This window comes from Ischnura elegans, chromosome 2, assembly GCF_921293095.1.
Source record: "Ischnura elegans chromosome 2, ioIscEleg1.1, whole genome shotgun sequence".
NCBI classification, from domain to species: Eukaryota; Metazoa; Arthropoda; class Insecta; order Odonata; family Coenagrionidae; genus Ischnura; species Ischnura elegans.
In genome coordinates this window covers 16,800,207-16,812,763 of record NC_060247.1, presented here as the reverse complement: position 1 = coordinate 16,812,763, position 12,557 = coordinate 16,800,207, and the positions used below count along the sequence as shown (strand labels likewise).

Below are 12,557 nucleotides of genomic sequence, written 5' to 3'. Positions count from 1 at the left end.
ATGCTCCTTGGATACAATAATGATAAAAATCTAAAGGACTTAAAGGCATGTCCCTTATTCGGGCTGCATCAGCAATTAACACTTTAAATTGATATACAATCCAATATAATGACAAGAAGTTTACCCATTACCTTTCTAATACCACATTGGTGATTTAGATTGATATGCTTGTGTTTTCAAATCATTATATATGTAATGAAATCCATAACATCTCAAACCTCACCATGGAATTCCAAGTGTGAAACGCAAGTGTGTAATCTAACACTCTTATTGCATAAAGCACACTTTTGACATTCCTGGGACCTATGCCACAGTGTGCTCCAGTCAAAAGTTATTCAGATTTCCACAAGTTTTTGAAGTATTTGAATTTTATACTTTGACTTACATTTTCTCGAAAAGACTTCAGTCTCCTCACACCGTTATAGCACCCAGGTCCTCAATACACTAAGCCCGTGAACTCTTCAAAATACTCAGATAAGTTTATTAAAACTAAGTCAAAATTAGAAACCAATTACGTACTGAGGTCAATAAAGCTTAGAAAATGTTTACAAATAGAACATACTTTGATATTAAAGCAGCCGTTATAAGTCTACATCATTGATGGAGAAAGGCTAAGACAACAGTAAACAAGCACCTTTTCCATTGATTGCCACTAGCAAAAGAATGGACCTTCTTCAGTTAAGAGTTCCCAGCCCTCAACAAGTTTGCCTTGAAAATATGCTAGCTGATCTAATATAAGAGTATATACAATAATCATGCGCAGGAGATAACGAATACTAACAAGATTCTATTACCTGGAATAGTATATAAGGTAAATAAATATTTTCAATAAAATTATTCTCTTTTCTATATACAATAAAAAGACTTTTATTATAACTTATACAAAGACATAACTTAAAAATAATCAGAGAGTGTATTTCACACCACCATTAACCTCGGGGCAATATTCATAGACATTAACTCTTGGAAAAGAAGTTTAGCAGCATACGGAAGCCGAACTTGGGATATCTGAAATAAATATGTGTGCAATTGAAAGCATTGAAACTTTAACAACCTGTCATACCATAGATTATCAGTAAATTTCAAATTTTATACATAGCTTTTCTTACCTGTGTTTTATTCTTACAACCCTTGCACTCAAATGTGTTGTTCCTCAAATTTGCAATGGCTATCAACCCACAGAAGTTACAAACATGAATTCTGTATGGGTCAGAAACCTCAAATAAACGTTCCCTGAGAAACTGAGCTGCTCCATGAGCTATTTGACAATCTCGTTCCATTTCTCCAAAACGAAGGCCGCCATCCCTATTCACATGGAAGAAAAAGAAAGAATGATTACTACATTGGAAAATTCTATAGTGACAAAAAACACACGCAGTGGTAACTGTTTGTGGTTTCAATTACTTCAAATCTCTTATTGTGTTTTAGGATATCTACTTGGGGCTATGCCAATTAATAAACATGCCACATGAATGCAAGTTCTAAACAGTGACATGAATCACAACTCAAATGCATATTTAAGAATTTTGATGATGAAGCCAAAAGCTTGCCACCAAATACAAATGTCATCCATGCATGTGAGAGTGCACTGTTTTTTATTAGAAAAACAGATAATAATTAACCACACTTGTTAATACATATTTCCATTACACAAAAGAAAAAAGCTAAGCAGATTAATGTTTCACTTCTGAAGCCACTGCTATTATTTGCTATTAGGTGAATAGCAATGAGCATCACGAAACTTGAACAGCACAGTTATTAGAACAGTAGCCTGGCAAGCCAAAGGTATGTGGTTCAATTAACAGTCCAGGGGAAATTTTTCCCTTTGTAATTAATTTGAATATCACAATTTGATCAAGTGCATTTCATTTTTAGAACTAGTCATACAGAAATCAAATTATGCTTGACTGATATAATTGATTAACATAATTTTTCAGTACGTAAAATTTTCTAGTGTCAAAATGCTCCGTTACCTTGCTCTTCCTTCCATGGGCTGTCGCACCAAAATCTGCACAGGACCTCTGGCCCTGCTGTGAATTTTGTCATCCACCATGTGCTTGAGACGTTGATAGTATGTGGGGCCCAAGAAAATCTGAGCATTGATTTTACGACCAGTATGGCCATTGTACATTACTTCATTACCACGTAGCTGGTAACCATACTCTTGTAGAAGAGATGAAATTTTTTGCACATTGACAGCATCATTGAAAGGTGTGGCATCACCAATTTCACCTTTATTAGAAGAAACCTAAGCAAAAAGATTTATTTTAAATTAAAACGCATTGTATACACTGACATCCATTGGCTCCTTTAGACTAACTTTTCAACGGAGTCAAGGCAATAACAACAGATAAGAAAATAATTATGCAACACATCAAGTTAATCCACTGAACAACTCTGATATATCACTTACCTTCCCTTGTAGGCACTCAATTAAATGGCCAATTGTCATACGGGATGGAATAGCATGAGGATTAATGATGATATCTGGAGTTAATCCTTCACATGTAAATGGCATATCCTGAAAATATCATGATAATGGAAACAATTTTAGGATTTGGATTCTTGAATACAGTTACCCCTGGTAGTGCTATCTTTCAAAGTTGTCTAAATTGACATTGACTTTAAAATAGCATTCAGCTATCTGGACATTTAATTTCCATATTTTAACCTTTCCCGAAGAAAATGGCACTATCATTAGCACATGTTTATCCCTAACATAAGACAATAAGGTATGATATTGCAGGTGATCTTACATATACATAACAGTGGCATGCAGTGGAGGTATGGCAGGTGAGCACTGCTTGCCCACAGTGCTAAGTAAAAATGCGCACGCATTCTCCACTTTAGCAACTGTCCCCCAAGAGCAAATATTGACATTTAACACACTAGTTAATACAAAGGAGTGTGTTGCATCAGTCTGTTGGTAGCAATGAGTTGTGGGCATGTTGAGACAAGGTCAGGGAAGTGAGAACCTGCAAACCCCTCTATTATACTGTGCCCTACATAGGAATGCCCCTAGTTCAGCTAGGACTAGTTAAGGAAAAATACTTCACCCTTGACTATCATAAGTATTATTATGAAACATTGTGAGTGGAGAGCTACAAAATTACAATTTTTAAATACATATGCAACTGCCAAGTAAACACCTTCTTTGATGGGAAACAAAAAGATAAAATCTAATATTTTTGGCATCTCATCTTAGGTACTTATCAATTTACTATTCTGGTATGGAGTAATGGGAAAACAGCAGTGACCAATCCCAGCCTCTCAACTGGAAACCCTTCACAAGCATGCACCCAACAAAGAAGGAGGCTTTGCGAGGATCTTTATAGATTGTCCACTTCTTATTTATAAAAACATATTTTTACAATTTAATACATTTTACTTAGTTATATTTTTGTTTCCATTTAGCACAAATTGCACTCCAGTGATGTCATGCACAGAACGGGTTTCATTTTGGCCGCAGGAACTACCTAAGTCATATTAACAACACCATGATGGGATGTATAACTCTCAGGATAATCATGAGCAAAATTTTGCTATTTGCAAAAAACTTTGAACCTGCTGAGCAGGGAGTCATTCAGTGATGACTTCAAGCTTGGATATTTTGGTTGTCTCTTTCAGGATTCTTTGTGCAAGAAGTGATGGGTGGAACAAATGACACACATCACATTCACATGCTTTATTTACACCACCACTATTTACACAATTGAAATACAGTGGAGGCCAGTTTAGCGAGTATGTCATTTTACAAGAATCGCATTTAAGCAAGCGATAGTCTTTGTACAGCCAAACGGCCTATATATTATACCTAAAATAAATCGGATTTAGCAAGGTAAAAAAGATCCTTGAACTGTGTACACTCAGTGTCAAGACATACCGTATAAACGTGTGTAAGAGATGCACCTTTTTCCCAGAAATTGCGACCGAAAATGGGAGGGCATCTCTTAAACGAATTTCTTATATTTCCCCCATTCCCCGGTCTCAAGTCAAAGGGGAACTGAGTGGCCTTGGTTTTCAGTGTGAGTCAGTCATCTGTAATCCTCGGTCAAAAACAAGCGGCAGGCAGGGGAGTTTCTCCCTTAGTGACGTATTTTTAAAATGCTCCTGTTTGCTTTTCTTGTAAGCATCGCGCCGTTACGTCTGTACCCCAGAGGTGAACATGGAAGATCGCGAAGTGTTTTTCGCTCCGGAGGGCGCGCTAAATTTACTGCCACGATTGGGCATCTCGCGGCATTTATACTGCATATAGTAATCGGTTATCAAAAGTAGAGAAACGCGTATTTTTGAAGGACATACCTAGTTAATAGTCAATATCTGTCTTGCCGAGTAATTTCCATTACGCTGAGGACCTGATTTTCCAAAAATCATCTTCAGACGCTAATATGAGGATTATTGCAACTGAAAATTATATTGGTGTCAAAACCTGCGCTTTAAAAAATTCGAACGAGTGTGTTCATTGTTGGACTAAATTGTGGATGGAAGAAATCAGAAATACTTATAAGATAAGAGCGCGGAAGGAGAGGTCCAGGGGAAGGAGCACGATCCCTCCGTCTTCGAAGCAAGCAACGAAATACGGAGGGGAAGGAGCGCGCTTCCTCCCCTCTGTATTTCAAGCTACGAGGCTATGAGCGAAGGAGCACGGGAAGAACACGTCCAATCTCGCATGTGACGTCGTTGCCTTCAAAGCTAAGGGGCGAAGGCGCAGCAATGTGATATACGCAGTTTGCATTGCCTAAAGTTTCCAGTCCGTCTCGTCTTGTTTGAATGCGCTTATGCTACGCTTGCTTCTTCCGAAATTGTCCTGTTTGGACTATTTTGAATATTAGTAGCCTTGTTTTAACCATAAATCTTTGTGTCAAACAATTAGAGCTTAAAAAACTTAAATTCTGTCAGATATGCGTCGCGTTAGATCTCTTTCTTTTTTTGAACGCCCTGCGTGTCATACAATTATTGAAAGCTACCGAGATATCTTCGGGCTCAGTAGATGACTCACCTAGCATTTGGCCTCCAGAAACTGGGAGATCGATCAAGATCAGTTGGTGAGACGGGGTAGGGATGAAACACGTTTCCATTGTTCCCCTGTAACTTGATGTTTTCCTATTTTCATGTGGGGTCTCGGAAAGGAAAAAAAACGGCAGAGGCATTGGCTGATGGGAGGGCCGAGTGTGGTTCCGTTAAATCTACGGCGTGGTTATTATCCTACGGCACTGAGATTGCCCCGATTGTTGTCCAAGCTCTTGGGAAGGTTCATGCTATGTGCTTGTCGTGTTTTGCCTTAAAATTTTCCATGGCTGCAATTCTATTGCAGTACTCCTGCGAGAGCATTTAAACAAAGTTGTTCGTGAATAGGACAAGCATCGTAGAGCAACGGCGTATGCGAAGAGAGGATCGGAACTTTTTCTACTCCCTCTTATGCCGCTATTACCGCTAATTAATATTGAAAGAGAAAAGTTGGATAACTGTCGAAATTCCAGGCGAACGTCTGCAACACCGCGCGATAGTATAAAAAAAATGCCGCAAATTTTTTTTCTTCATATCTCCGATGCTCAAAATAGGGGTGCGCCTCTTACACGTGTGCACCTCTTACACACCCTTATACGGTATTTCTCAAAAGCGATGTACCACTGAGCAAGCATTAACTATTATGTTTTGCATTATCTGTTTATTATTTAATTTAGTTTAATTTAACAGTTTAAACTAAAAATACAAGATTTGTGTCAGATCTACAACACCTAAACCCAGTTATGTCCAAGCATTTATGTGATTTACAGCCTTGAGTACGCTCTGCAAGCTCCCATTTTACGTTCTATTTGTTAGGCCCAGTTATCAGTGAGGGGGGAATGGGAGGAAGATGACAGTGGGAGAGGGAGTTAGTTAAAATTTGCAGAAGCAAAATTATTGTGCTGGTAGTAGAAATCATCCACTAAGCGACCAATCATAGTGAATCTTCATTATCTCTTCTTCATACTCTCCAAAATTCTGTACGATTCAAAGTTTCCCATTATATCAGCAAAAATGTGACGCACTTCTGCAAAATCCCTTAAATTTGTTTAAATGAATGGTTTAACTTAGATGCAGGTAACCCTCAAGGGCTCTGTACTATGCGAGCATAATTAAAAATGCTATTTTCTACTCTAGAACCTTTGAATCTCTTGGCAATGATTAAAAGCTACCATATACATACTGCTACGTCAAAATTAATATTCTACTCCGAATTTTGTGATGCAGCATATGCGTGGAATCAACCTAATTTGTTCCCATACGTTGCTTTTATCGCAAGTATGTAAACTGCCCACAGTTTTTTTTCAGAGGAACAGAAAAAAAACTCTCAGGCTACAGTCTGGCCAGCGAGAGTTGTCCGATGACAGCCCAAAAGGAGGAGCGGAGAACCTTCCACCAGCACGGTTTGTAGCCAACCACTGCCTCCAAAATGCACCTCACACCCCCACCTAGTCATACAAAGTTGTCACATGCATAAGAAGCAGAGAAACAAGCCTGAAACACCAAAACAGGCCCTTTATTCGAATCACAAAGGGATTTTTCTTTTGGGTCCTTCAAGGTCGTCGTCCCTTGAGTCTCCTTCACAGGAGCATTTTGTTTACTTGTAATGTGGGCGTTTCCCTTTCTTACCAGGCAACCTTACCCCCTAACCCAAACTAGGCCTTTCTGCCTCTCATTGAACAACTCTTAGTGGCCAGACTGTTTAGAGGGGTGAACTCAAAGCACCCCATCCTTTGAGCAAGATCCAAGGCTGAGGGCTGATTTATGGGGTCTCAGCATTCAGCAGAAGAGAGCGATTGAAAAACGTCCACCGCCATGTCGACTGGATGCACCCAATCACATGGCAACAGAGGGTTGGGGTGTGGGTAACGGGTGGAGTTTACTCGCTTCAAGGGGTGGAGTTTACTCTGTCTCAGGGGTATAGTAGTATCAGGTGGTTTGCATCAGTGCATCATGTCTGGGAAACTCAAATCTTTGGACCTTAAACCAAAATAAAATAATAGGCGAGTGCGAAATTAGCTGGACTTTAAAGACTGATATCAGGAGGCAGTTTGGTGTTTCGTCAATTACGTTGTTCACAACATTAAAGAAAGATTTGCGGCAAGAGGAACATCTGCAAAAGGAATCTGCACTATTCAAGTGGTTTTGTGAACAAAGGTCTGCAGGACTGCCCATAAACTGTGCGATGTTAAAGACGAAAGCTAACTACATTTCCAACGGGGAGAAATATCTTTGCGAGAAATATCGCCAACCACTGAATCATGCAGTAATTCAGTGAACCTTTCGGCCAATTTTCTCAACTGACTGATGTACTGGTTAAACATTCGAATACTCGATAAAACTGATTTTGTCAGAATAATGTTTTCGCAAAATTATCCAAGAACTTCCACCACAAACCAAACATATTAAATACGACTGGTTACGCTGTTTTCACAGCTTTCTTCGACAATCAAAAAAATAAGAACAGGAATAAAATCACTGAAACTGGGGGAATGAATATTTCATAAAATTGAAAATCCCCCACTTCTTTCTTTATATGTATACTAGCTGACCCGGCGAACTTCGTACCGCCTAACATTCAATGAACTTATAGTTTAGTTGCACCATTTATAAATAAAGAGCGGCTGGATCCTTTTAATCATATTTGATTTATTATAAATTAAATGAGAAAATATTGATGAAATAAAAATTAGTGTAAGAAAAGCCCCTATGAAGCAGCATTAGTATCAAATGACTTGAGGCGCACCAGTTATAGTATCTCTGTTTGGAAAAAATGCACTGCATTAACGTGCTGCATGCGGTGTGCCCAACACATTCGGGTTTAATGTCTTGCGTCAAGCGCCTTCTGATAAACAACAGTTTTTGTTTTGTTATCAGGCACAAGATGAAGCGAATGAAGCTAAATAAAAATAGCGAAGCAGGGACGCAGCGAGGGGGGTTTTGGGGGTTAAACCCCCCCCCCCCAAAAGCTCAGAGAACCTTTTTATAAAACATTTGGTTATTAATATTAGGGGGACGGATGAGTCACAAAATATTTAACTGTTCACACAGCCGCAAAACCTACCATTTTGAACCTAAAAAAAGTCTGGGGAGGGCCCCCACACCTCTCGCTTACCTTGGCGAGTTTTCTATACCCTACAGACCCGCCAGTATTAGCTGCGCCTATCCTTAATTCCTAGCTGTACCCTTGAAGCGAAGGAAGAAATACAGCGGTTGGTTTACCGACTCGTAAACATACCACATATTACCAAGATAAAATCATGGGTTTTCACTGACACATGAGAACAAACATCACAAAAACTGAAAGACTGACCATGCGATTTGTTAATCGTTATCACGAATGAAACACGAATTGGAAATTGAATACCTTTAAGGTCAAAAGGGCATATTAGTTGGGATCATGGAATCTTCGGATTGAGAACTTCCTCATCTTTGAATTTTCCTTTGAGTACAGTGGCGTGAATCACTTTCATTATCAGTTTTTTTAATAACCAAACACGTTCAGTTGGATAGTTTTGGTTGGTTTAGGTTTCGAAAGATCATGAACACAGAGCCTACCTTTAGCTGTAAATCGTGCTGTGGTAAGCCAGGTGCGTCCAAGGACTTTAAATATTCACATAGATAGTTGGTGACTTCGTCTTCGGTTATTACAAAGTTAAAAGATTTGAATTCATTCAGAGTACAAGGACATTACTGATAATCAACAATTGCTTGGAGATTTGTTTACACACACGATAGTTATGTGTTTGTTGACAACTCAACTCGAGGTGAGCTTACCTCTAATTCAATTATTTTAATACTATTTTAATATTACTTTAATATCTTTAACATGTTTGAACAATTAAATTTTTTTTAATATTGTTAAAAAGATAAATAAATGCATTAGTAAAAACGAAAAAAAATCTTATTTTTTTGACCGTCTTAACAATCAACTCCTAAAAACATATCTCTAAGATAAAGTTGAATTTCTTTTGTGAACTTTTCCTATTTTTTAATGTCCTATATGTTATCCGGAGCTCAGACGAATCCAAAGAGCCTAATGTCACTAAAATCGGTGCAGCCGTTCTTGAGTTATAAGTGTTCTAACTAACACGATTTTCGACTTTCTTTTATATATATAGATGTTGATACCCAACTAGATTGATTGTGCCTGATAATGACTCTTTAACTGTTTAACTTCATTAAATAGTACCACAGAAACACAAGAAAAACTGTAAATACGAACGATTATGAGACTTCAGTGGGTTTATTCAACACCTTCAGATACAATGAGCGCTCAGTTTAGCGAGTAATTTACAAGGGATTACGAGCATTCATTAAACCAGTCTTCTACAGTATGTAACTGTAAAGAAAGACAGCAATTCCTTGTGCATGGCCTCATTCTTTAAATTTTGCTTATATTGCTGACTTTTCAATCCCACAAGGATAAAACATTAACAGTGAAAAGTTGGCGTTAGGTTTTGATATAACCAGAAGATGACTCAATCCTTGGCAGCCTCTATCATAGCAACTGGAACATGTGAGGCGAGTGGACTGGCACCATCTGCAGGTGAATAGAGTGGAAGTGAATCCTAATCCACAGTCAGGGTTCCCACTCTACCTAAATAATGAAATTCACGGTTTTTTCCAGGTTTTCACTGTTTTTTTCCAAGTTTTCACATTTTTTTTCAGGTTTTCACAGTCTCAATGTCGTCAAATTCATGGTCCGTTCATAAGTCAACAATAGGACAGTCACCAGCCGTATATTAACTAAAAATTAACGTACGCGACATACGCTGTGAATGTAAACGCAGCAATGAAAAGTGATACCTGTTATGACGTCAACGTTTGGAAAATTCAGGGCCAACTAAAGGCCCAACCCAACTGCGCTCTTGCCCGGACGCCAAATACATACCATGGCCTCCTTTAATATGGGAATGCCATTAGGACCTTCTTCCGTCTGAACACCGGAAGTCCTTATTTAATTCATCGCCGAGAGATTGTTTTTTGTGCACGTTGTTATTACCGCACAGTAACCAAATTTCCCAGACCCAATCTTTCTGAGATCACAGAAAATATTAATTAAAATTGTTTATAGAATGTAACAAATAAAAAATTCAATTTCTTATAATTACAATAATGCACTTGGTTTTAAATATATAAAGACAAAATAAATACCTACTGAAACACGTTATTTTCACTTTTACTTTATTATTCACATAAATTCAAATGAGGTGAGCGTAGTCTATTGAGAGCTATTGCCATAAATTGAAAGCCTATTTGCCGTAGAAAAGTTTCCTTAAGTAAAATTCCTATGGCAAACTCATATTTCGAAGCATATGGCATGTGCCCTAATTGTGTGTGGGAACCAAACTTCAAGTTACAAATAAGATAATTTTCGTAAATGGTTCATTCTGGGTCCATTAGAAACACAAATTATTTCATTCGTCCTTTTTGGAATACAAGTCCATCCCAAGTTATCACTGAAATTGAAACGCTCAGACAAAATAACAGACTTCCGCCATTAAAATGGAAAATATCGTTCAATGTGTCGTCATATAGTACGGACCAATTACTACACTTGGAATATTCGTGTGTAGAGAAATGCGTAGACTTAGAGTCTGTGCGTGCCTGACCATGGTTACCATATCGAATTTGATCAGTCAATCGTAGTATGTATTATTATCAAGATTGAGGTATTTTTAAGGTTTCATGGCGAAATTCACGGCTTATTCACAGTTTTAAGGTTTTCACGGTTGAGTGGGAACCCTAACAGTACATATCCTCATGAGAGCTTTGACGGATAATTATAGACAACAATTTTGAGTTTTTCATTAGATTTGCCCTAAAGAGAGCACTCCTCCAGAATAGTAAAAACTAGTAACAAGACAAGTAAATGACACTGTTTTCACTGTCAGTATCATACATCCATGTATTACAGATTTAATATTTTGTTGCAAAATTAAAAGGATAATTAGTCCAAAAGAGAGTAGGAAGGGGCTCATCAAGTTTAACAGGAACATGGACGTCTCTGATTGTCCAAGATGGTTTCACAATGGGAAAATGAGCACTCCACCCATGGAATTTCCCCCTAAATTTGGCCAATCATTTTTTAGGGGTCTTTTTGACCATTTCATGCCTGAAAATCTTCAATGAATGCAGGGAGTTCAAATATTTAGTTCTAGGATGCCAATGTTATGATTCAAGGTGATCCTAAAGCTCCTTTGTAGCACTCAATCAATTACTCTATTCAAAATGGCAGAGAATATGCTACATATAGTAGCCTGCTCCTGTGCTCATTGAGAGTTCTGAGAGAAAAAGGATTTGATACTTTTCTGGGGAATTATGGGTTTACTAAATGGGAGTGAGTGCTCCAGCCATGGAATCCCTCTGTTGCTGTTCTGTAGATTTTTAATAAGTGACCTAAATCATTTCAAGGAGTAGTTTTTTTACTACAACGTCTTAAAACTCATTGTTAATTAGAGGGAGGTCAGATATTTGTGCTAGGTTTCCAACAGTGTGTTGCAAAACTATTCAATAGCTCTACCATAGCACTTAATTGACTGTTTCCAGAAAGGGAGGCTGACAATAGCTATGCTCCTTAGTATACTCCTGTGCATATCACTGTTATTGACATAATATACCCCAAAAAACTTAGAAGATGCTCGATGAGAAAAAATTAAATGGATGATGATGATGTGGTTTTAAAGCAACTTAATTATTTTTAAATAAAAATTGTAATTTTAATGCAAATTGATCTTATTAATCGCTTGATACTAATGTGCAAAGGAATCAAATTTTGGGATTTTGAGCCTTTATCACAGACTTAAGTGTCAAATTTTGCAAAAACATCAGCTTTTGTACTATTGTAATGTAATGATTTCTTACATTGACATTAAAATATTGACAAATTTACTTCTGTCTAAATAGAAATGCGTAAATAAGCTAATTTTTCTACTTTTTGTGCCATAATAACAGGAAAAAGAAGCAATCTTGAATTTTTGCTGGATATCAGCCAAAAATGAGTTTGTGTAAATGACTAGTGTTTTACATGGAATGGATCTTCAGAAGTCATTATAAAGGACTTCTGTAATAATATGGTCAGTTATCAGGTTATTGTATTATAAATACACCGAAGGACACAATTGAAAACATGTCATTAAACAGTTTTGAAATGGCTTCATACTTTTGATAATTCCCCCTCTCAGCATCGCTTTTTGCAATAACAACATGTGCCCTGTAAAACTAACTAGGAAAAGGAAGGAGTATTTATATGGCTTCAGTTGAGGACAAGTTATATATGCCAAATACGTGCATTATACTAAGTCCTAGAAAAAGTACTCACCTCCTGCCTATACTGGATACCACAGGTTCCTTTCTGCCCATGCCGGGAGGCAAATTTGTCCCCAATTTGAGGTATTCTGACAGATCTTACACGAATTTTGCAAAACTTGTAGCCCTCAGAATTGAGTGTGATCATAACTTGATCTACAATACCAGTTTCACTGTTTCTCAGGAATGTACTCGCATCTCTCTTGGTAAACCTCTTAGTGGTTCCTTCAAGCTAAAAA

The 12,557-nt window shown here is 37.7% G+C and overlaps 1 protein-coding gene across 1 annotated transcript in view; it reads right to left on the bottom strand.

Moving 5' to 3' along the window:
- Positions 1-842: 842 nt before the first annotated feature.
- Positions 843-12,557, bottom strand: part of LOC124153443 (DNA-directed RNA polymerase II subunit RPB2) — a 51,970-nt gene continuing 40,255 nt past the window's right edge. The window contains exons 14-18 of the mRNA XM_046526597.1: positions 12,332-12,550; positions 2,414-2,521; positions 1,974-2,248; positions 1,110-1,305; positions 843-1,008 (exon numbers count right to left, since the gene is read on the bottom strand). Of these exons, the coding sequence (XP_046382553.1) occupies positions 919-1,008; positions 1,110-1,305; positions 1,974-2,248; positions 2,414-2,521; positions 12,332-12,550 (888 nt within the window). The 3' untranslated portion in view covers positions 843-918. The remainder of the gene's footprint in view (positions 1,009-1,109; positions 1,306-1,973; positions 2,249-2,413; positions 2,522-12,331; positions 12,551-12,557) is intronic.